The 24,700-nt window shown below is 39.6% G+C and overlaps 1 protein-coding gene across 5 annotated transcripts in view; it reads left to right on the top strand.

The window, feature by feature from the left end:
- Positions 1-24,700, top strand: part of ENPP2 (ectonucleotide pyrophosphatase/phosphodiesterase 2) — a 54,333-nt gene that overhangs the window by 23,010 nt on the left and 6,623 nt on the right. For 2 of the 5 annotated variants that reach the window (XM_061994761.1, XM_061994763.1), the window contains exons 10-22: positions 830-895; positions 1,609-1,681; positions 10,160-10,271; positions 11,584-11,709; positions 13,886-13,917; positions 15,400-15,527; positions 17,068-17,155; positions 17,298-17,385; positions 18,277-18,449; positions 18,736-18,784; positions 20,608-20,744; positions 21,571-21,706; positions 22,863-22,940. In XM_061994761.1, the coding sequence (XP_061850745.1) occupies positions 830-895; positions 1,609-1,681; positions 10,160-10,271; positions 11,584-11,709; positions 13,886-13,917; positions 15,400-15,527; positions 17,068-17,155; positions 17,298-17,385; positions 18,277-18,449; positions 18,736-18,784; positions 20,608-20,744; positions 21,571-21,706; positions 22,863-22,940 (1,286 nt within the window). Of the gene's footprint in view, positions 1-829; positions 896-1,608; positions 1,682-6,276; positions 6,433-10,159; positions 10,272-11,583; positions 11,710-13,885; positions 13,918-15,399; positions 15,528-17,067; positions 17,156-17,297; positions 17,386-18,276; positions 18,450-18,732; positions 18,785-20,607; positions 20,745-21,570; positions 21,707-22,862; positions 22,941-24,700 lie in introns of all 5 variants that reach the window. The other 3 variants (XM_061994760.1, XM_061994762.1, XM_061994764.1) reach the window with 2 other exon arrangements.

Below are 24,700 nucleotides of genomic sequence, written 5' to 3'. Positions count from 1 at the left end.
CTTTTCCAGAGAGTGCTGAATTTAATTCATCATAGTGAATCCAAGACAGTTGTATTTGATTCCTGCCTTGGGATTCTGCTGTTGATCTAATGGAATCTGGACTGATTATGCTATTCTATTAAAATAACTGTGTGGTCACTGACCTGCAGAGCTTTCCTAAAATGAGATATTTGGAACTTTAACAGCTGTTTATAAGGTAATTCATTCTCATAGCATGAATTTAGCCTCAGCAGCCAACTGAGAAATCTCGGGATACAAATAGAATGAGTCTGTTCTCCAGAGTGAGAAGCTGTCAAAGTTGTGCAAGTCACGGTGCCGATGGCCTGGTGTTTCAGATGGCTCTGTTTTGATTTACACCAGTTTGGCCCTCAGTTTGGTTACTGTTAAGTCAGTGGGAACTTTTCCCATGTCTTCAAAACTACCAGAGCAGGATGATTATTTAAACTTGTACTGATAGGAGTAATTTAACTATTTTTACTCATGCCAGCTATTCAATGGCAGCATCTTTGTGCATAAAAAAATTCATCTGAGTTAAAGCTACCAGAATGGATCTTTGCTCACTCCTGTTTAGAATAGTTAAATTTACTGCCCTGAATCCTGATTTTTAATTATATTTCTTTTGTAGTATGTGAGCATCCAGAAGATCTGAAGTGATTCTGTTTGCAAAATAAGAATCAGTGTCAGGCAAGGAAGAAGATACAACATACTAAAATCAAATTATGTCATTATGGGTGATTTTAATGATCTTAGAATCAGCTCATACCAAGGCTTTGTTAATGCTTTTTGTATTCTCTAATAACAAGGTATATCTTTGTGTTTTGTGGTCCAGCGTCATCCCCCATGAGCGCAGGATATTAACAATACTGCAATGGCTAACCCTTCCAGACCATGAAAGGTAATTCACTTCCTATCATCTGCAGTTGGATAACTGCTAGGTTGTCGACTCCTTAAAAGTATCTGAGAGCAACGGGGAACTGAACTCTAAAAATAATTTTTATCTTTTCTGTCTACACACTATCACCGATTAAAAGATTTGTTTGAGGTTTGTGTTTAGGTTTTTGATCTTTTCTCGTTTTAATCTCAGCTTTGAACCATCAGCATTTTGATTCTTCTCAATAGATGTATGGTATGAACTTATTTCTTAAAAGAAGCATTTAGTTTCACGGATTAACCTGGATTGCTCTTATCCTACTGAGTCTAATAGGGTTTACCAACTTTGCAGGCAATGGCAGTTGTAGAACTGGGCTGGAAAAATGTTAAGATTTTAATTATGAGTATTTTTCAGTACACAAGTTCCCATATGTTGCTGTCTGCAAAGCTCAGCCGAGCTGCTGTTGTGATCTCTCCTACAAGACATAGAGCGTGTGTCCTCAGATGGTACCCCGTGTGCCTCCCTGCATGTGTTCGTGGATTTAATAAAACTGTAGAACAACTAATTGCTTAATCATACCATGGGAACATAGGACTGAAAAACAGTTCTTTTTCCATAAAGCCAACTCTCATTGGAAGGTTTGACTTGATTTGACTTGACCTAATAGGTCTGGGTTTTTTTTTTTTCCCTTGTTGTTGAAGTAAAGCTACCCTGAACAAAACCTCTCTTTATTTCAGGCCTTATGTTTATGCTTTCTACTCTGAGCAACCAGATGCTGCTGGCCACAGATATGGTCCTTTCAACTCGGAGGTTAGTACAGATTTCCTTCTGCAGAAAAAGCATGTGCCTCAAATACAGTTTTGGAATAACCGTCACTGCTCGGAGTAACATTTTTAGTAACTTTTCTTCACTTGTTTCTGGAGTATGTCTCCCCTCTGCCAGAGAAAGCAAAGTTATTGTCTTGAGGATTTATCATGTGAGATTCCCTTCTGAGAGAAGGAACTGTGCCTGTGCCTTTCAAGAGGCGGTGTGATATGATAATGCAAATGGAAAGATTTACTTGGCAAAGACAGAGTGTATTTGGGTGCAACAGTGTAATTTAACTTTCCTCTAACAATTCATCCTTCTTAAAGTAATAAAATACAATGCAGAAGATACTGACGAAAAATGCAGAGAAGAAAAAGGTTTATTTAAAGCTGGCAGCCTGCAGTAGCCAAAGTAATAATTCCAGTCTGTTGTGAACTGTAAAAAGCTGCTATTTCCAGTTGCATACAGGCCCTGCAGGGGTTCAGGAAGCTGTGCCAGTACCATTCCCTCAGGGCCAGGCTGTTGCATTTGGAAACAGTTTTTAAGCACCGTAAAGTATTTTAATCAAAAATTATGTGCAAAACACTAGTTTAACCCCTTGTTTGAGCTTTGGGTAGCTGACTGGGACTGATCGAGTATTGCTTCCCTGCCAGTGTCGTCCAGGTGACAAGAACTTAAAAGACTATCCAGTTGTCTGGAATTTGTGGGGAGGCAAACTAAATTGTACACCTGAATATTCTACTACTTCAGTGGCTGGGATCTAGAATCTTCAGTGATCTCTGACATCTAGCAAGGATCTTCCGCTTTCAGTTCGTTCAGATGATTGCCTGGAGATTGCCATCACAGGACTTTAGGAGGTTTTATACATGTTCTTTAAAGGAGAAACAAACGTTTGCAAATCTTTGAAAGTTCAGGAGTGTATCAGATACCTGCCCTTAGGAAGGTAATACAGATCTCCCCGAGTAGCCAGGTATCCAGCAGTAGTTTCTCCTTTGTTTGGTATACACAAGAGAGCTGTTCTCTGTTGGAGAAGACAGCAAAGAGAAGCAGCATTAATCTTTTTTAATATGCTGGAGTTACCTGAGCTGTTGTTCACAGCAGTTACGAACTTGCTGCAAGTAGCAGCCCTGTTGCTGCAGTTTGAGCCGTGGTCCCACAGCAGCCTGTGTGAGGAATTATTTCAAACCAGCACTGAAACACCGTACTGGATAGGAAGTAGTAGTCCTTTTCCTGGATAAGCAGTGATTAAAATCTGCCAACACTCTTGCTAAATTGACAACCATTGATATACTTCCATGTTGTAATTTGGCTTAGAACAGTAGTCTGACTCAGTGAAGCAAGGTATTAGTAATGGGAGCTCTCTGATTCAAGGGTATATCACTCATTGATGCTTTATGGTTCCTCTTATTGAAGTGTTACAAATATTATGTGTGACTCATGACTGACATCTCTGATTTTATCTATCTGTAGACAGCCAGTTCCTTCTGAACAGAGCTGTAGGGTTCTTTCTATGGACTTTAAGGAGAATGAGGGTGATAACATTGAATTTGTCCTTTAAATTGTAGTCTTTAACAAACCAGTTTAGTGTCCAGTGTGGTAATCTAGTTTCACATTAATTATAGTGTCTAAAAAGTGAAGTGTAATTGTATCATCGTTGGAAAAGTCATTACAAAGGCAAAAAGCCTCCAAAGGCTCCTATTGTTTGGAGGGTTCTTTTGGATGGTTATCTGAAAGCTGACCTCTAATGGCAGGGCAAAGCTCAGGCTCTAATAAGTGTGAATGAATAGCTTATGAAAGTTTAACAAATAAATTGATTGATGCCATTTGTGTTAAACACAAAGAGAGCATGAAATTGGTTTTTAGCAAATTGAGAACAGATGAGTTAGCAGAGGAGTGTGCATGGGTTTGCAGTTCAAACAGTGGATGTAACTTTGTGAATGGAAATTGAAGTAAATGAATGCAGCTGGGTAAGCGTCCAGATGCAGAGATTTGCTGGGGCTTAGTTTCAGGATAGAGAAGCTAGTAAGTGTATTGAAAACAGAGTAAAGAGAAACAGTGTAATTCTTTAGTAGCTATGAATTTTACATAAATCATCTGGGAGGAAAATGCTCAAAGGGATCCCTTTCAGCTGGTTCCTTGATACTGAGAGCATGGTCTCTCTGTGAAATCATTCTTTTTCATACTGCTAGCAGCAGTCAGACAGTTGAAGTAATACTGATCACCTCGTGCAAAGGCAGATCAGCCAAACAATAATGTTTGAAAACAAGCTCTTCACAATTCTGTGCTATGTTTAAGATGAGCTTCTGGCTTCTTTTGAAGATTTTAACTCGGCTGAGTTTTTCTTGCTGCATTTAGTAGCTGGAGGAATAGTATACCAAATAATGTTCTGAATGTATTTTAAATTGTATAAACTTAAAGATCTAATGACATCCATTACTGATAATATTCGGCTTCCAGACCTCAGCAGATGGCAGTTAGAGCTTCATGGGGCGTGCACAACAGCCTATGTGGAGAGTATCTTAAAAGCTTTATTGGTGAATCGCCAGTGTTGTTGATATAAACGTAATACAGACTATGGCCAGTGTCCACTAGCGTGATTTTACATGTCCTCTAACATTATGTATTTCAGTGTAAATGAATTGATTGTCTAAGTTTTGGGGGGTTTTGTTTGGCTTATGGTTTGAGTGTTTTGGTGGGACATGAATAGATTTCTTAGGAAGCATTTCAGTGAATTCCATTATGTTTCCAGGAGTAAGTAGTTATGGGAGTGATAAAATATATGCTTGCTGTTGATTTACTTCTGCATTTTGTTTTCTTTCCCTCTGTGCTTCTGCAGTTGAACTCTGGTAGGTTGGTCCGTCTGGGTCAAGAAGCAGAGCTTTGGCTGGCTAGTTACCCTTGTGATGTTACAGTTCCTTCTGTAAGAGGGGAGGGATTGGTTTTCCTCCTCTGTAACTCTGTTCTGACTCTTCTCAAGCAAGACTAAGATTTGGCTGGTTAATAAGAACTTGGCTTTTTTTATTCTCTTAGCTAACTTTTTTTTTTTTTAAAAAGTAAAAAATTATTGAAAAATACTACCATAAGAGCTCTAAACCACATCAAAATCTGGCACTGCTAAGGCGTTCCTGCTGCTCCTCTAACATGCTGTCTTGAGACGGCCATTTTCAGTGTTCAGACCTGGGTCTCCCGCGCTCGCGTGTTTCTGGCATCATGGAGCTCTGTCTGAGCCGATTCAGAGACAGTAAACCAAGACTCTTTCCTTTCCCTGCTGCTCCTCTCATCAGGACTGCACAAAGCTTGAAGCGTTTTAAAAACAGAAAACTCTGGTGCTGCTTTATTAAAATGCCTTTCTGGAGAGAGACGAATGAGACTGGACTAGAATCTCCTTTCCAGCTGCTTGCCTTGGAAGCAATGAAACAGCATGGCAGATGGTAACATCCCCTTCTTTCCCTTCCCTGTTTACATAGCTCTGTAACTGAACAACTGTGAGAAGCTGCCTAAGTACATAGAAGTTAAATATCATCATAAATCTCAGACTCTTGTCGAGCCCACTCAATATGCTCCATTAGGCACAGCACATCTTAGTTACTGTCTTCCGGTCGGCGTCATCTGTCAGCACTTCACACGCAATCCCGAGCGGTGCCAACAGTCTGCAACTTGTGTTAAAGTCAGGGAGAGTTGAATAGTTGAAAATTATGAGCAAGATGATATCAGGTTTTTTTTACAGTTATGTCTTAACCTTCCCCCCCCAACCCCCTTCTATAAGTCTGTTCCAGGAATTTCTGTGTTTATCAACAGTAACATTACCTAGCCACACTGAGAGTGCTAGGAAATTGCCCTCAAATTGCCCACAAAGCTGGTAATAAAGCAAGGTGCAGTGCAGCTTTATGATGCACTGCCACTGATATACGCCACCCAGATGATTTGAAGGATATGAGTTCCATGGCAACTGAATCTCACCTTTGCAGCTTTGTGCTGCAGACCTGCAGTATCCAAATAGTGGTTAGTGAGGTTCTGGTGATTTTAGTGGGGTGCATGGCCTGGCACAAACTGGTGACACCTGCTAGTGCTACCAATGAGAGTACTTGGTGTCACTGATTCAGCCAAAATGCAGGTGTGGGAAACCTTGCAGAAAGCCATTTGGACTGGGTAGACTCTGGTACACCTGAACCATCATCCAAGTCAAGTGTTGTGTTTCCACCAATGCTCTACTTTAGACACTCATCAAATTGTATGCAATGTATTTTACATAAATTGAAGTTTACTTGAATTTTGAGAACATGAATGAATTAGTATTTCATCAATAAAGCCCTCTTCCGCCATAAATTTTCAAAGCCAGAAGCCTTACCTATCTTCTGAAACACCAATTTCATTTGCTTTATGCTGTCTGCTCTTGTAACTGCTGTTCTGCTTTCAGTACAATTTGGTGGACTCCTCCTTAAAAGGAGAGAGATTCTAAACTGTCCAAAAGCCTAAGTTTTTGAAAAGACCACAGCATTTATGCTTCAGGATTATTTGGCACAGGTAGCTTTACTATCTGGTGTGAGTTGAGACAGGTTTTTTTTTCTGAGTCCAGACATCTCTCCCCGTCAGTACAGGAGTGTAGTTATGGCTCCCCTCTTACTCCGCCTAAGAGACCTAAGAGAAAGCTTCCTCCTAAGAGGAGACAGGAAAGACCAGTTGCAGCTCCAAAGGAAAGAAGAAGAAAAGTACATAGAGTGGATCAATATGCTGCGGAGGCTCGTCGGAAGAAAGTAAGTTTACATATGTTGCACAATTTTATGATGGAAGTGCCAATTTTTAGGCACTAGTCTAGCTTTTCCTCTTTTATTTTTTCAACTTAGGAGTTAACTCCGTGCTTCAGGTTGGGATTTTGCAGACAAAACTTCTGTAAATATACCAAAGGATCCAGAGTAAAGCAGCCAAACCAGACTGAGTCTTCTGGGAGCTATGTTTTTTCTTGTTTCAGACTCAGTTTGTGTTAGGGAAAGTTGTCTTTATAATATCTTTATATACTTATGTCCAGCTGTGAGCTGGAGGCAGTGTCGGGCAGTTCCCTGGGAAGACACTAACAGTGTTGCTAACCCTTTTGGGATCTTACAAATTCTGCAACATATTGTAGCCTCCTTAACTCACCAGCTCACAAAGAGCCTGGGGATTATTTGAGGTTCCGTGTCTAGTCATCATGGTTGTGGAAAAGTCCTGAAAATGTGAGTCATAAACAGGAAAGAACTTTAAAAAATGTTTTAAAGTCATTTAAAACCAGTTTATGACTTTGGAGGGCAGGGAATTCTTAATTACATGATTTCTGAATGCTGTATTTTAACTGAAGTGTATCAGTCTGCTTTCACAAGAAAGAGATCACCCAGAATCATAGACTGATTTGGGTTGGAAGGGACCCTCAAATTCATCTAGTTCCAACACTCCTGCCATGGGCAGGGTCAGCCTTCCAATAGACCAGGCTGCTCAAAGCCCCATCTAACATGGCCTTGATAGAATAGAAATTGCTTTAAGATATGGTACAAGTGGAGGAAAGAGGTATTCCTTAGTGTACCTTAATAATGTCTACCTGGCAGCAACACACACATGGGGAGGGGTTGTAGACACTTCAGTGTTATTTGATTTCAGAGTTGTAACTAAATTATTTTAAAAACTCTTCAAATAAAGAACCTAAATATTTCTCCTTTAGGCTTTAAACAAAAGCCTTGATGCTCTACTGTATCCCACAAGAGGCTATAAACACTCTAATCAATAGTTTTTTTTGTCGGAGTGTTTTTTGACTAATTGCATGATTCAACTTAAAAGGGTTATTTTGAGACTGATTCTTGAGATGTTAAAGACATGGTAGACATGAGCATGCAAAAAATTATCAGTATAAGTGAACAGGAATTTTTCACAGAACTTTTAACACAGATTTACCAGAGAGGAGAACTTAAAACTGCTATGGATGATATTGTTAGTACTTATTAATTTGCCATTCTGGCATGAAGTATGGTAGATAGCTTGTAACATTGCTACTGCTGTGAGCATATATGAATCTTTCCTCTTGTTTTTGTTTTCCCCCTTTCTCTTGATGAAAATGTCATCCCAACTTATCCTCCAAGAACTTTAAGATAAGTCAACTGTGAAAATTTATTATGTCATTTAAAAAATCCCAATATTACACAACAGTTCTCATGATATCTGCATGTTAATCTTTTGGTGCAGTTTGGGAGCAATGAAATACAGTGTAGGCTGGATTCTACCAGTTTGTGGAAAAAAAGGATAAAGTTGATAGTCTTTCTTCCTTCTAATCAAACTTGTTCTAAAAGAAGACTCAAAAGCAAGTCTAGTTGTGGTCTGTATGTCTCAACTCCCATATCCAATGCTTTCACAACAGCACCAACTCTTTAATGCAGCACCATCTTAAAGATCCATATACCTTGAAAGATAAAATGCTTCTGATCAGCCTTCCAAATTCTTGATACCATCATATTAAGCAAAGAAAAGTATATGCAAGCATTTTATTTGTTTACCGGTAACTCTTTGGAAGTTGTGTCTGGGAAAGAACGTGAGCTGTAAGAGCAGCATGTCCACGCAAAATGTCCTTGCCTGAATATGCTATCCACATCCAGCCCTAGTCTGCAAACACCATTTGGAGAAAAACTTCAGTGCTGTATAGAATAATAAATCAAAGCTGAATTTAAAAATTGAGAGACAGTGCAATGAGATGAAGAAATATGGGTGAGGGCTTTTCCAAGAGCTGCTTTGAACACATCCAAGTAGGGAAAACTTCAAAGTTGAAGGTTATTTTTCAAAATTTTCTGAGCTTTTTGTTTCTTTTAAAACTAAGATTTAAAATTTCTGTTGACTCTCGTACAGTTTCAGAAATATCTCTGCAGGTTTACAGGTTAAATTGGTGACGAGGGTAGCTAAACAAAATTACTATCACTTGAAATCCTTGAACTCTCTGGGAATATTGCTGCTCTACACTTGTAATGATTCTTTTTCAAATGAAGCCTCACGCCTGCTGACAAAAGTAAACATTAGTGGAAAATCCATCTGGATTTCTGGCTTCCTAAAGAAAGCTTTCAATTCTGGGTAAAAGTTGTATTTCCTTGTATTATTGATGCTAGACAACCAGAGTTTCATAAAAATGGGATTTCCATTTGTTGAAGAACGTCTTTGTATTTGAGATTGGAAGAATGCTGAAACAGATAATTTTTTTCCTTGAACTCAAGATGTTTTAAGTTTTAACTAAACTCTCTACTTAGACTTTCCTGAAAGAAAATATTTCAAAATTTCACCCTTTGCCTGAACCACTTCCATATGTTGCAGAAACTGTTCCTCCTGTTCCCCACCGGGATTCCATCTTTCATGAGCTGTTTCTCCCGTGTATTTATAGTGCCACATGGGAGATAACATTTCCTCTCTTATAACCTATCAGGCTTGCTTAACATCCATCCCTCAGTGACTCAGGCAGAGGGAGAATTTCTGAACCGTCTCTTTCTGGGTCACGCTAATGTGCTGTTTATTTTTTCATCTCAGAAAATTCTGCCAAAACCTGGGTTTTTTTCTCATCCAGAATTTGTTAGCATTCTGTTTGTCACTGGGAGAGTGTTTTGTTGCAGATACTTGAACCAGCCAAATCAAACAGACAAACGAGGGAAGTTGGCATAGAGTGACAAGAAATGTTTTCTTCTCAAAACCAAAACAAAATCTGAGTCCTCTGTCTAAAATCTTACTTCAAAATGTTTCCCTTCTCTGTGCCACCTGGTAAAAAATGTTTCGTTTTCTCATAGCTGAAAACACAATCCTGTGAACACATCTCGGTGTTTTCTGTTTGGTTACTTAAAGAAAAGGCAACTTAAAGGAAGAAATCATGGTACTGTATCTGTGTCTTCTGGGACCTGCTGACGATTTTGCCAAAACTGTCATTCGAGATGTTAGAAACTCTTGGCTTTGAAGCTGAAGAACACTGCCTCCAAGCCCCATGTGCTACTCAAGTTACTTGCATGTTGTCATCCTAATATCAGATGTCCTTTGAAGTGAATTTCATTAAGTGACTTGGCATGTGAATCTCAAGTCCAAAGCTTCATTTCATGTTCATGTTTTCACTAAACCATTCACATAAAGTAGCCTTTAAAAAGTACTTCTGTTTATCTATATGAAACAAACTGAACCACAAAGTCACATGCATTTTTCTAATGTCTGTCCTTTTGTTCTACTGAATGTACATGTGTCCATGGGAGGCCTAGGATCAGCCATAAAGAGCTTTTGCTGTCTTGTGTCAGCATCTCAGCAGGTCTTTGTCATGATGCAATCACAGTGTGGATATAGGAAAGGAAATGCTATGACAATTATAGGTGTAACAGCTCAGCCAAGGCTTTGTCTCTTGACCTGGATGGTTATCCTATCAGAGTTTTGCCAAAGGACCTCCAATTGTAGGAGGAACATTGTGATGACAGAATGAACTTTTTTCCTTTCTGCATATTTATTTAGATGATGGTGAATCCCCTGAGAGAGATTGACAAGACTGTAGGACAACTAATGGACGGACTGAAACAGTTGAAACTACATCGATGTGTCAATGTCATCTTTGTTGGTGATCATGGTAAAATAAACAACTTTCTTTGTTGAGCAATGTAGCTGTGCATATAACAGATGGCTTAAATGAAAGTTTTCTTTAAGATATTTCTTTTGTGCTGATTTTTTTCTGGTATCTATATCTGCAAAACCAGTGCAAACTGGCTCCTCAGTTCATTTGCTAATTGTCATTGAAGGACAATTCTCTTTCATAATAGTGATCTGGGTATTTACATCTCCACTTAAGAGGTTTGCAAAGTTTGGCTTTTTTGATATCCCATTGAAGTGCAGATCTCCTTGCATGTGTTGGAAGGCTATAACATGCCTAGAGTAATCTTTTTGGCAGTTTTTCTGGAAGGAAAAACTTTAGTAGCACTCTTCTCCTTTTCATAAGGGGAGAAATAGGACTTTAGGGGAAGACATTTCCGTGGCAATGGGTGGGTCCAGTTATCCTACTAGGAGGAAGACTGGAATGTCTGTAAGAGACACTTCAGCTTGAATGGAAAATGTCTCCAAAGTAATGGAGAAAGGAGGAAAACAATAAAAAGAGTCATCCAAAAGCAGAGATATTATTTGTTAGGTTTCATCCTTTTGGACATTAGAAGAAACTTTACAGTATAAGAAATAGTAAATACTAGCAAAATCAAAATTTTATTATGGGAAAAATGTGACCATGTTTGAGATAAACCTGGTTTTGCATAACTTTGTGGTGATGCTACCTACTGAAGGTCTTATTCTGTTTCAATCTTTTTTTATGAAAGTCTCAATAACTGCTGCTTTAGCAACGAAATGGAATGTGCCTCCTTACTGGCTGTGGGGAGAGAAGGGTAAGGGCCAGGAAGGATTTACAGGAGAGGCAGTTTGCTGAGAACTGTCTGTGACTGACAACACGTTTCCCCTCCCGTCCCTGCCACAAAGGGCTGTAAGACAGAATTGTTTATCTGTGGCTGCCTTAGAACAGACCACCAACAGACAATACCTTTTGTGTGTGACTTCTCTTAAAATCCTTTGTTTAAAAAAATAATCCCCAAGTAGTACACTAAACTAGAAACAGACTTTATTTTTCCATGAGCTTAGTTTGGAGATGTCAGTACACACATGCTATATGGGCAGACTGTTTCTACAATGTTGGAACTGGAGTTTCTCTTGTGTAGGCAAGTGCTAAAATCACCCCTAGTTTGGCTTCTACCAGTGTCTGATGTTGGAATTGGATAACTGGAAATAATAAGATTAGTCATCCAAAAGAAAAGAATATGTTGCCTCTTTTGGTCTCTTTTTGTGATGTTTTGGAAAACATGTTTACTTTCAAGCTGGATTAATTTTGTGTTTTCCTTCTGCAGGGATGGAAGACACTACTTGTGAAAGAACTGAGTTTTTAAGCAACTATCTGAATAATGTGGAAGATATAATTTTGCTGCCTGGATCTTTAGGGCGAATTCGCCCTAGGTCTAGCAATAACCTGAAATGTAAGTTAATTTAATTGTACCTCTTGGGTCTAAGAGCTAGATTCCATGCATTTCTTGGGCTGATGTTGTCTGAAGGGTGTAAGTATGTGCTGTGTCAGCAGGATGTTCAGAGGGAAGCCCACTAAAGATCAGCTGCCTGCTCCCTTCCCGCTCTAGTTCACAAACTCCACAGTGGTAGCGCTGTGACAAGTAGATGGCTGAAACGCTCTTGGTTTAAACCCACCATTTTATACTTGGACGGAGTGGGAACTCTTGGAGCTTGTTTCACACACCACTTTACATGTCATTGCGAGTTTGCTTATTCACTTCCCCCCTCTGTCAACAAAACTGGGACTTGGGGGGATTTCAGCACTGCACAGACTGGATCCGAAAATCACGTCTGCTACCTTTTCTGAGCTAGTGGAAAATGACTTGTTTTGAATTCAGTAGCTTCTTCATACTTTTGGTACAGAGGAGAAGCAGCATATGTTGCTAAACAGAACAGGCTGGGGATGCTGGTGTAAGGGAGATTTAGAGCATGTGTTGACAGCAAAGTTGTTGCTTTTTCTGTACCATGCTGTTAGAAATTCACCCTGACTTGGTGTTTGAGATTAGCTGATCTTTGGTGAGAGCACTCAGGGCTCAGGCAGGAGTCATCAAGCTAACCCTGTGATGCAAAGTGTTAACAGACCCAGCCCAGAACTGTGACAGGGCTTGTGCCAGCACCCTGGCTGCTCTGCTTCAGTGTACCAGGGCAAACCTGGCTATAAGTTCTTCATGTTTTTGAAATGTGTGCTACAAGGGTGACAGTTTGTGGTAGGAGATCAGATCAGATAGCTGAGATGGCCAACTGACCTCTCACAACACTTCAGATATACTTTTAGGACAGATTTCACAAAAAAAAAAAGACTTTTGAAGAGTAAATATTTTTCAGAAATAAGAATGTAGTAAAACTTTCTTAGATACTGATTTATGTATGCATTTGGTTGCTAGAAACTATTTTACCTGGGTATTTATACTCTAAGAATATGGGTTGAGTGTGGAAAAATCTGTTGAAAATTGTTGATAACGCTTGTCAGACTGAAATCCTACACTTCACAGCCTACTAAAAACTTGTATTTGAGTTCTGAGAAGACTTCTTAAAAAAGATCTTTCAACCTTTGAATTCTCAAATTACTGAGAATTTAGTTTTCCTTGGAGGATGAATGGCAATACCTTCCAAAAAGATCAGCTTGTCTGAGTGATCTCTGAGTCATAGTACTGATTTTCCTGTAATACAATTTTCTTCTTTTGGCCTCTGTCACAGCTTCCAAGTTTGGATATTTGCAATTGCTTATAAATCAGCAGTAGAATTATGAAGCATATTCCTTAGTTTTAGAAGTGAGGTTTCCCCCTTTAAACAGCAAATTACCAACTTTTAATTCCTCCTCTGTTTTCCTATTCCATAATACCACCTCACAGTGCAGACACACCTTTGCAATGAATAAGCCTGGAGCTTCTGTTTTGAGATTCAGTAGAACTTCAAGCTCAGCAAGACTGTGCCTTCAGCAAGCAAAGCAATAATAATTAAGCAAGAGATTTTCACTTCCCGAGACTTTCTCTTAGCCTGTTTTTTCTCTCAGGACTTAAAAACGCTTTCCTCCCTGCATACTGGTAGAAGACAGTGTGGACTGTTCCTTGTTTTGGGCTTTCTGCATCTTTATGTCCCTTTAGTGGTCCAAGGATATATCCAGAAGATTTTACCGTGTCTTTCCATTTGTTTTGCAGTAGCCAATGAAATAGGTGAAACGATTAAAGAGACAAAAAATGTAACATATTTATCTTACTGCTTCTAAGGATGTTCATTCTTGCATTCAAATGTGCTTTCAAGGAAAGTCCTTGTGTTTGGGGATGGTTTTTTATTTTCAAGGAAAGCAGACTTGAAAGCATATCTTTTCAGAAAATAGAATAGATATTAAGCTAAGAGCCAAATCACTAAACGGTGAGCAACACCACCTAGGCAACTACAGTATCACTTAAAAGTTTACAGTTAGACTTCATATTCAGGATGTCTTATCTGATATATGCAGTGTACTTTTAGTAAAGATGAGTTAACTTTTAGGAAGAACGCTTCTGTAAAGCTACCTTACTACTTTGTGTTTTCTTCTGCAAATGGTTCATCTTTTCCATTTTTTACTTTCTTTCTCTTTGCTTACAGATGACCCGAAAGTGATTGTTGCCAACCTTACAGTAAGTATTTAAGACTGGGAGGTAGTGCTGTACTGCACTGCTCACTTTGCATCTTAATTTAGGGGATTATTCAGCATCCTCTTCTCACTCTTCAGGCAGGAAAAACAACTATTAGCATGAATCATGAGTGTTAAAAAGAAGGAGAACCTGGGAAATTACAGGCCAGTCAGCCCCACCTCCGTCCCTGCCTGGAAAGGTGATGGAACAACTCATCCTGAATGCCATCTCAATACGCATGAAGGAAAAGATGGTTACCAGGGGGACTCAAAATGGAGTGACCAAGGGGAAATCCTGCTTGACCAACCTGATAGACTTCTATGATGGCATGACTGGCTGACTAGATGAGGGGAGAGCAGGGAATATCATCTGCTTGGCTTTCAGCAAGGCTTTTGACCCTGTCTCCCATAACATCCTCATAGCAAAGCTCACTCAGTGTGGCTTGGATGAGTTGAATGGTGAGGTGGATGGAGAGCTGGCTGAATGACAGAGCCCAGAGGGTGGTGATCAAGGGAGCCAAGTCCAGTTGGATGCATGTGGCCAGTGGAGGGATTGGTTCTGGGGCCAATCTTATTCAACATCTTTATCTGGATGAAGCTGGAACACAAAAAAGTTCCACTTAAGGAAAAACTCTCCTGTTCAGGTGAGGGAGCCCTGGCACAGGCTGCCCAGGGAGGGTGTGGAGTCTCTTTCTCTGGAGGTTTTCAAAACCCACCTGGACATGTTCCCGTGTGATCTGGTCTAGGTTGACCTGCTTCTGCAGGAGGGTTGGACTAGATGATCTCTAGAGGTCCCTTCCAACCCCTACCATTCTGTAATTCTGTGAAACGGTGCCCTTCACAACTACAGATTAATGTTAGCCATAATTTTGACTGCTGCTGTAGTACCTTTTTGAACAGTGCAGAGCCGGCATCTCCTTGACCATTGTGAGTCCTTGAATTGAGTCCATTTATTCCTTCCTTCAGAAATGGAAAGTAATCTTTTTAGACCAAATGTTCTACTAGCACTTTGAAGATGCTGAAAAAGTTCACTCTATAGCCTTCAACTGTGATGGCACTTTTAATGGGGAAAAAAGTGCTTAAGATAAAAGCTGGTCTAAAGAAACAAATAATATTTTGCAACTAAATGGCTTTGTATCTCAGATGAGATGTGTTTTTAGCAGTCAGCTTCCCTCTGAAACTTAAGCTTTGATTCAGTTAGGATAAAATTCTTTATCTGTGAGCTAAGTATGATGTGCTTTGCATGATGGTTTCAAAAAGACTGTCATGAGAGTGAAGCTTTCTAAATATATCTTTGAATGATTTCCTGGGCCCTGTTCTTCTGTAAATACTGCACAGAAGGACTGGACCATGTGGTCTAGATGCACACTTTGTTTTCAGGACATTGTCAATAATGTCCTTAACAGCTTGATTTCTGTAGTTCAAGGTTTTATGTGTGTCTAAGCTAACTGACAGCAGTGTCTTTTGTAACCCATTTATTTTTCAGTGTAGAAAGCCAGACCAGCATTTCAAGCCTTACTTGAAACAGCACCTGCCTAAACGCTTGCACTACGCTTACAACCGAAGAATTGAGGATGTCCATTTACTGGTGGATCGCAAATGGCACGTAGCAAGGTAAACTCCTGCTTTTGCTTCCATCCTCATCAAAGTAATGAGACATTGGAAATTGCCCTGTCAGCATCCTGCTCCTGTACTCCGTGAGCAAAAGGAGTTTTGAACTTCTGGTGAGGTTCAGTGGGGATGAGGCTCAGAATATAAAATTGTTTTAAAGTTGGGGAAATAGCTGAATAGAGGGTAGAAACCCAGCTTAGTTTCATCAAATGTCAGTGTGATTTTTGACTGATTAGCTCAGTAGATAAGGGTTTTTTAAATGAGAGCTGGATCTCTATACAATAAAGCTGACTCAGGGGTTCTTGGAAGGTGACACAGCTTTTGGCTCATAGTAGTCTGTTATGAGCTTTAAATCATGGTAGGGTTTTTTGCCCGTGTAACTGCCAAGCAAACACACACCATGTGTGTTGTAAGTGCCTCTTGTCATCTGTGCTTATCTTTCCATGAATTATGCAAGGATCACTCTGCTGAAGCAGTGAATGAGAAACTCCAATTCCTTTCTTGCATAACTCCACTAGGTCCCTGGCTGGCTGCCCCAGGCAGTTTCTGTGCCTAGGCTTTATATATATTCTGAATATGAGTTTTAGGCCTGTTAAAGTGTTAGTTTTAAGAATTTTAACTGATGAGATGGCCCAAAATAATTTACATTTTGTAATTTCTTATTAATTACATGAGACTTTCTTCGGCTTATTTATTCATTATCTCAAATGTCATTCACCAATCACTAATTTGTTAATGTAACTGCAATTTATTGTATATTCACAGCCAGGAAAATAGTAGTTACAGCTTAGTTGCTGTAACTCTAGTAATTCACTAGAAAAGCCAAAGTCGAACTTTGGCTGAGCATCATTTTATTGCAGAGGAAGAAATTAACTTGTAGCATAATCTACATGTATTTCATGCACATGGCCTGTATAAAACTGTAGAAAAAGGACTCTGGAACAAGCTAGTAGTTATAAATCCTATGACATAATACTTATTTTTCCACGTTTTTGTAAAAAAAAAGAATTACTCAATAACAAGCTGATAATTAGCATTCCTATGATACAACCCTTATTTTGTCAGCTATTCAGTCTTTCACTTTTCCATCCAGCTTTATTTCTGCTTCCCATTTTTGTTCATGTTGAAGGCAAATGAGTGAAATCACTTTACAGTATTGTATATTTGCAGCATTGTAATATCCCAAAAGTGTTTTCTTAGAAGCCTCTGTTGGCCTTTTGAGGATTGGAAGAGTATGATGCCAAATAACTCCAGTATTTAGGAGATACTAGGATATAATAAAGTCTGACAAAATAAGTGAATAGTTGCCAAGTTTGTTATCAACAAGAAAGAGTGGGCTTTTAGGTTTGCACCCTCTTATAATGGGAGCAGGGAGAGAAACCATGGGGTTATTGGATGAGCCTGCAATCCCCACGACTGCTATTCAAGGAATATAAGCCATGCACTGCCTCGTAACCTTATCCCTCCTGCCCCCAAATTACATATCAGGTCAGCCACCATACCTACTCCTTGGAGGAAATTCTCTAATACTTTTTCAATTTAGGAAAGCTGTGGATGTTTACAAGAAACCAACAGGAAAATGTTTCTTCCATGGAGACCATGGCTATGACAACAAGATAAACAGCATGCAGGTATGAGCAACACAGCAACCTTTGCGGGAAGGGTCACTGAGGGCAGAAGAAATGGGAGGCCTCTGAAATGTAAATATTCACTGAGGAAAAGCCTTACCTTTTAATGTTATTCTTTTGTATTCTTTTCTCTTTTTGTTTTAAGACTGTCTTTATAGGTTATGGCCCTACATTCAAATATAAGACCAAAGTACCTCCTTTTGAAAATATTGAACTTTACAACGTCATGTGTGGTAAGCTGTCTGCTTGAGAAATTGCAAGAGAAACATGCTATTTTAGCTAGCAAGGCTTCATTTAGGCACCTGTGAGCTCATGCCCAGACTCCCTCTTAGTGTCCCTTCCCCAGTCCTGCTTTCCCAAGCACTTGTCTTTTGGCCCAGAGGCCTGAAACTACTTCTCAGGGGTGTCAGCTTGTGCTGTTCTAGCACCTGACCAGTAAATGGGGTTATCATAGCTTTGCTGTATGCAGCTTGGCAAAAGTTAAGTAAGACACTAATATAGTGCATGATGCCCTCACCTCAGCAGTCCAGGAAAGAGGTTTCTGTAGAGAGACTGCATGTCTCAAGAAGCAGCTCAGGGGCATCACTTAGTTTTCTATGACATCTCTTGGTATGATTATGTTTCCTGAGCTCATACTGTATCCATGAAGAGGAATCAGATGATGTATACAGATATTCATTAGAATCTTTTCTTTTTCCAGAATATTAATTCCCTTTTCTTTTTTTCCCCCCCATAAACATGAAATACCAAAAAGGTAATCATCCCTTATCTATAAAGCAGCTGACTAGTAACACTTGTCTTCTAGATGGTTGATGTAAGGTCAGCACATTGACCATAGGTTTGCACTGGAAGCTGCAAGAGTAGTTACTATAAGGAATGGTAATAAACCTGTTTTCCAGTGCCATGATACAAATTAACCTCCTTGTGCTAAAGTCTACCATACTAATCAGCATCTGCAGTTTCATGGTTTGGGAAAAAAGATAGTTGTTTTGTTACATGAAAAGCATTCATTAATATGTTATGAGTGTAAACAGTATTGCAAAAATATCTTAGCTCAGTAGAGGTGCTGCTGAACGTGTGTTTGCAATCCAACCATCATTGATTTCTCTTGGGTCGTTTCATAGATCTGCTTGGATTAAAGCCTGCACCCAATAATGGCACCCATGGAAGTTTAAATCACCTGCTGAGAGCCAATGTTTATAAACCAACTGTGCCAGATGAAGTTGCTAAACCACTGTATCCTGTCGCTCTGCCTTCCGCATCAGATTTTGATATAGGATGTACATGTGATGATAAGGTAGGTGTTTAGAATCTGCTGTTGGTTCCCCTATTAGCAGTAGTTGCCTAGTGAAATTGTAGCCATTTTATCTAGTTTGAGAGGGTTTGATCTGCAATAGTTTCTCAAATCCATCCTGTGAAATGTTTGTTTCCTTTTGTAACAGTCATGACTTTTTGTAAAACAGGAAACAAAAAACTGTCAGTGTTCTATAGAACTAGTTTTGTTCTGATGGATGCCTAGTAAAACAACATGTCAGAATGCTCCAGTGATCCTAATCTTGTTCCTTTTTTCTGTCCTTGAGAAGAACAAGTTGGATGAACTCAACAAGCGCTTTCATGTCAAGGGAACAGAAGGTAAGAGCCTGGTGCCTCAGTTAATAAAAGTTATTTTTGTTTTCTGTTGCAAGTTACTTTACATCATTGGTACCAACTCCTGGCCTTGGTTTAGTTAACGTGTAGTAAACCATCTTTTCAAATAACTGTCAAAATAGGACATAGACATATGAGAGAGACGTGGGGAAGATTAAGTGCTGGTTGCATGAGGGAATGCACACTGTCTTTTGTTGTAACCAGGATTAAAGTGTCTCTCAAAGTGATGTGAGTTTTAGCTCTTCCCTTCCATCATCTTTAAGAGGTTACTCCTAAATTTCTTATGAGAATTTCCTACTCCTTTTTCCAATGAGAAAGCATCCCCTGCTCTCCTGGACCCTTGTTCCTATACCCTCTCTGCTGAATGCCAGCATTAGTTCTTCTGTGGCTGTGCTCTCAGCTGCATTAAGGCTGTAGTCCAAGTTGAAGTTTAGGAATAGGACCAGAGGGGAAAGGGAATGAGAACTGCTTTTCTGATCAGCAATACTGCTTTATCTTGTTAAACCAACTTTTCCAATTGGTGAAGACCCACTCCTTACTGTGGCAACTTCTGGCATCCAGGAAAAAACATCCACACCAGATATCTCAACATCTCTGTTTTGATTTAAGCTTTTAATGCTTCTTCAGTAGTACAAAAATAGTATTTTTTGAGACAAAAGCATTGAAGCCCATTTTACTTGCTCATAAGTTGTCTGTTAAGTAGAATGTGGGACCCCTTATTTGAATAACAAGCAGTTCTGCTATGTGCAAGTTATTTCACTGTATTTTATGACAGGCTGTAGTGCTTGTTCATAGGTATCCCTGTGTTTAGCTGGCAATTCCCTTCTTCTGCATGCTGCACCATATATATTTTGTTGATGTTATTCATATGCAGAAGAAAAACATTACTTCAACTTCACTTGAGTAAAAAGCAAGTTTATAATCTTTGTCTTTAGACAAGGCTTTTCCTACTTTTCTTTCTTGTCCTATAAAAATATCGTCTGTTTGGACTCAAACACTAATAAAACATGCTCTTTTATTTCAGGTAACATGCCTGTCTCTGAACAATGTTAGGCTGCTTGCCCTGTTTCTATATTTTGATTTCCAAAAGTGAGCCAAGTCTGTTTGCCAAATGGTTATCAAAATCAATGAACCATGCAGCACAATGCAAGATTAGCCAGGACATTTACTTTTCTCCTATATCTCTTCCAATGTTGTTTTAGTCTTTTTATAAGCAAATTTGTCAGAAGTATCCAGCAACATTTAACCACAGCACATCAGCAAGAGGGAAGAAAAACAAGTTTTGCAGACTTGGAGGTGTCTTTTTGTATCCAAAATTAGGAAAAGATGTTTGTTTGTTTGTTTTCTTTGATATTACTGACAGAAAACAGCACATCAGACATTTTCCTCCCTTTTGAGAGGGACTTTACGAAAGGAGAGGAAGTCTGGAGAGGAATTATAAGATAGGATCTGATTTAAAGCTGCAAAAAAAAAGTGGTTTCCACCTCTTGTGTGACTGAAACACAGACAACAAAGATCTTTGTGGAATCTCCTATATTTGGAAAAACACTTTATCTCCATGCTATTACACCAACAAACTTTCAAGTGCAGAAGAGACTTCTAACCTCAATGTGAGCAGTGAACCTGGAATGGGGAATCCAACCAACACTATTGAAATGCCGCTCGCTCTGTTACAAGATTTCCTTAGTAGTTATTCAGGGCTAGTACCCTATTAAGATCACTGTAACATCAGCATGTGTTGGAAAGCCAACTCCCTTTTTTCATCTTTAAGGTTTTTAGTAATAAATGTAACTTCTTCTGACCTGTAGAAAAGCATCTTCTGTATGGGCGCCCCGCAGTACTGTACCGCACAAAATACAACATCTTGCATCACCATGACTTTGAAAGTGGCTACAGTGAAACATTCCTGATGCCTCTTTGGACATCCTACACTATTTCCAAACAGGTTAGTGCTGTCTTTGCTCTTGAGAAAGTGCTTAAAAAATCCTAGGGAAATCTGTTCAGTACTTTCATTCTTGAAGTCCTAAAGTTCTCCTTCCCCAAACAGATTTTCCTGACAGAAACCATGTCAAATTGTTAACAATGCCAAAAATATTTTTTTCTTTCAGGATATAGAATCATAGAATGACAGGAGTTGGAAGGGACCTTTAGAGATCTAGTCCAACCTCCCTGCAAGAAGCAGGTCAACCTAGATCAGGTTGCATAGGAATATGTCCAGGCAGGTCTTGAAGACCTCCAAGGAAAAAGCCTCCACAACCCCTCTGGGCAGCCTGTGCCACTGCTCCATCACCCTCACAGTAAAACAGTTTTTCCTTGTGTTTAAATGGAACTTTTTGTGTTCCAGCTTCATCCCATTACCCCTTGTCCTGTTGCTAGATACAATAGAAAAAAGTGATGTCCCAACGTCCTGACACCCACCATTTAGATACTTGTAAATATTAATGAGATATAAGAGTTTTAAAGGCATAAAGGCTGTATATTTCTTTCCCTGATTTAATTTTATTTCTACGTTCTGCTTAATGGGGTTTTGTTTTATTATGATGAAATAATCAGTGACTTCATTTGAATTATTTTCCGTGGTGACTTGCTCTACCCGAAGAAGGGGCTCTGCAGCAGATAGAGGAGCAGGATTTGGTTGTACAGCTAGGTGCTTTATTTTACTCCACACAAGGCCTTTTATGTAATGTGTTGACTAGATGATATAGTTTTCTTTTAGCTGTAACTGCTGGAATTACTTTTCTTGTCATTTCTATCTGTGTTCCTGACCACAGGCAGAGGTATCAAGTGTCCCAGAGCACCTGGCCAGCTGTGTGAGGCCGGACCTCCGCATTTCCCCAGGAAACAGCCAGAGCTGTGCATCCTACAGGGGCGACAGGCAACTCTCTTATGCCTTCCTTTTCCCTCCTCGTAAGTTCAGATAGCTCTTTAATACCTAGAGGTTTTGTCATTTTCTTTTTTTTTTGTTATGGAAAGCCTTAGGTATGAAACCTCATCACTACCAGGATTAATGGGAAATAATATAGGTAGGAATGGTTTCATCTTCATGCCCTCTAAGGAGGTTTCTTCATCCATGATCTCTCCTCCTTAGAGAAGCTACTCCTGTACTGGTGTCATGGGGCCCAATGGGATAGATATATTATTCTTTCTGTACTTGCTGAGGACCAGAGGCCCAATTTGCCATCATGGCTGTATTCCCTCAGCTCCACAAGAGATGATCCAAACTTGCCCAGCTTCACTCATCAAAGTGTCGCAGTTCAGTTTAATAAATAAAGGTGAACAAGCTGAATAAGAAATAAACAATAAAATGATAAAGGTGGATTGTGCAAGCTAGATGACAATCTTCAAAAGCTGTCCCTTTAAAGTCAGTGAATAGATACTAGCTGATGTGAACTGGGAATCTAGTCAGAGTTTTAAATTCCAACAGCATTACGAGAAACTTGTATTTAATTTATAAATAAAAATCAAGACTCTTGCATACTGTAAAAATTTCTACCATCCTATAGAAATAGTGCTAGAAGAAACACCTGTGTAAATGAGTATTCTGGATTCTCCTAGTGCCAGTTTTATTGGTTCAGTCTTGGAGCAGTGATCTTCTGGGATTAGTAAATGTCCAAGGGCAAGAACACTCTCACAGTTGTGAACTTTGTTGCTGTGACTTCCTTACTCAGTGGCTGAAATATTTTATGGTGGATTTCTCATATGGAGTTACTGGTGCAGAGCCTTACTCAGAACTAGAAAATAATCCCTGGAAGTGGTTGGCCTTGTGTAAAAGCCTGCAGAGCAGCCCTCTGACTTCTGAGACTGCAACAATGGATAAGCTATACAAATATTTTGAGCTGGTTAACAGTTAAAGCAAAGAGAAAATCCTTACTTCCCGTATTCAGCCCTCACATTAAAGACAAATTTTATACATGGAATGTGCATTTCTGAATATAGCATTCAGAATGCTATTTCCATGGCAGTATTCCCTTTGGTTAATCTCTGAAGCCAGTTTTCAAAACACTTATATGTTCTTTGAATTTCAGATATTTCATCAATATTTATTCTGGTTTATTGTTTTCAGAATTAAGTTCCTCTGCAGAAGCAAAATATGATGCTTTTCTAATAACAAATATCATTCCAATGTATCCTGCCTTCAAAAGTAAGTGCCCTTTCCCTGGCTTTACTTTCCCAATATGTTTGTTTGTTTCTTTGTTTTTTAGTATGTGTGTTTGGCTATGGAATGAGTTGATGGGACTTGATTGTTACCTGTAGTTACCTATAGCCAACAGATCCTACGTGGGGGCACCAGGCAAAATACCACAACAAAAGGCTCGGGTTTTAAGAAAGATTTCTTTTCCTTGGTGCTGGGCTAAGATAAGAGCACAGACATGCTGTAGTTTTTGCTTCATGCCACAGTAGTTCAGTTTGTTTGAGACCATTCAGATTTTCTTGTCTTTAGCCCAGGATAGTGCCAGGATAGTACTTGGGCAATATGGTTTTACTTCTCAACTGGAGCCACCTAGGAGTATGCACAGGCTTGGGAGTTTTCACTTAGCATGATGTGGTAGCTCAGGGACAGGTGATTCTGATTTTTCTATTCATGCCCTTAGAGTGGAGACCAGATATATTTATTGCCTATAAAGAAAAAGAAAGAAGAAACTGATTTATGGCAAATGAGGAATGACTTAAACCTGGCTGAAACTTCCAGCACTGCAGGGCTGTAGTATTAATGTTTCTTTTGTCTGCATATCTCTTTTCTCTCTAGTTTTGCCAAGAGGTAGGAAAACCATCAGACTATTCTGGTGGCATTTTTGGCCTGGCAGGAATTGAGAAGCCTTGGAAGAATCTCAAGAGCCTGTTCTTGTGAGATTTCCAATTCAGATTTTAGGCCAGAGACGTTTGGATAAACATCAAAGCCTGTGGGAGGCTCTTTCTTTTTAACCAGAAAAGAGTGTTTTCAACTGAAAACCTCTGAGAAGGAACAAGTGGTGATGTTTGCTGGAAATTTGAGCAAAGGCACTTAACTGATTACAGAGTCCAAAATTATTGGGGATTTCCCACTCTCAAATCACTTCATAAAAATAACTTTTAAAAAATTGATGCTAATGTTAGTCTTAGCAAATCAGATGAGATGTCAATCACAGGAGAATGCCAGTGGCAGCTCATTTTGTCTAGTGGCTTTCCCCTTCATCACAAGTGGGTGAAGGATTCCCTTAGAACAAATGCTGGAAGTAATACCATTCCTGAGGAATTCCAAACCACTACATGTGTGCAGGTTGCAATGCTGAGAGCTGATTATAAGCTCATGATATGGAACTTTTTACCCAACGAAGAAAATACGAGGTGGCGGTTTTACACTCTGCTGGCTTTTGTGGCAGTGCTGGCTGTAGACAACTCCTCCTGTGCTCTAATTTTTAATTCATTGTCCCATCTCATCCCTTCTGGCAATAATTCTGCATCCATCTTTTTGGTAGTGAGTCTAAAGCGGTTCCTATTTTGTGGGAGCTGCAAGACAATGCCCCTGGGCTGTGCCCTGGTTGCACTGGCATTGCTGTCTCTGTGACCGCAGTGGAAACCTAAGTGGCAAATTGAGTCAGTTGGAAAACTCATGGCTGGGGAAAAAAAAGCTTGTGTTTTGGGGCTATTTTTTATTGTTAAAGCTGATGCACTGGTGGAGTGAGCAGCTGGAGGAGCAGTACTGCCAAGTCGTTACCACAGCTGAGGTTCTTACTGGACCGTTTCTTGCTCTGTGTCAGCCTGGGCAGGGAGTTCATCTGGCACTACTAGGAGAAGTCATACCAAGGAACCTGCTGGGGCTGGCACTGTGTTCAGGGCTGGGGAGCCATGGACTTCATGGCCTGAGCTGGCAAGATAAAAGTTAGACATTTACAAGTCTGAGATATTTTGTTTACAAACACT

Source organism: Colius striatus, chromosome 4 (assembly GCF_028858725.1).
Source record: "Colius striatus isolate bColStr4 chromosome 4, bColStr4.1.hap1, whole genome shotgun sequence".
NCBI classification, from domain to species: domain Eukaryota; kingdom Metazoa; phylum Chordata; class Aves; order Coliiformes; family Coliidae; genus Colius; species Colius striatus.
The sequence above is the reverse complement of the archived record's forward strand: the minus strand, read 5'-3'. Positions and strand labels throughout refer to the sequence as shown.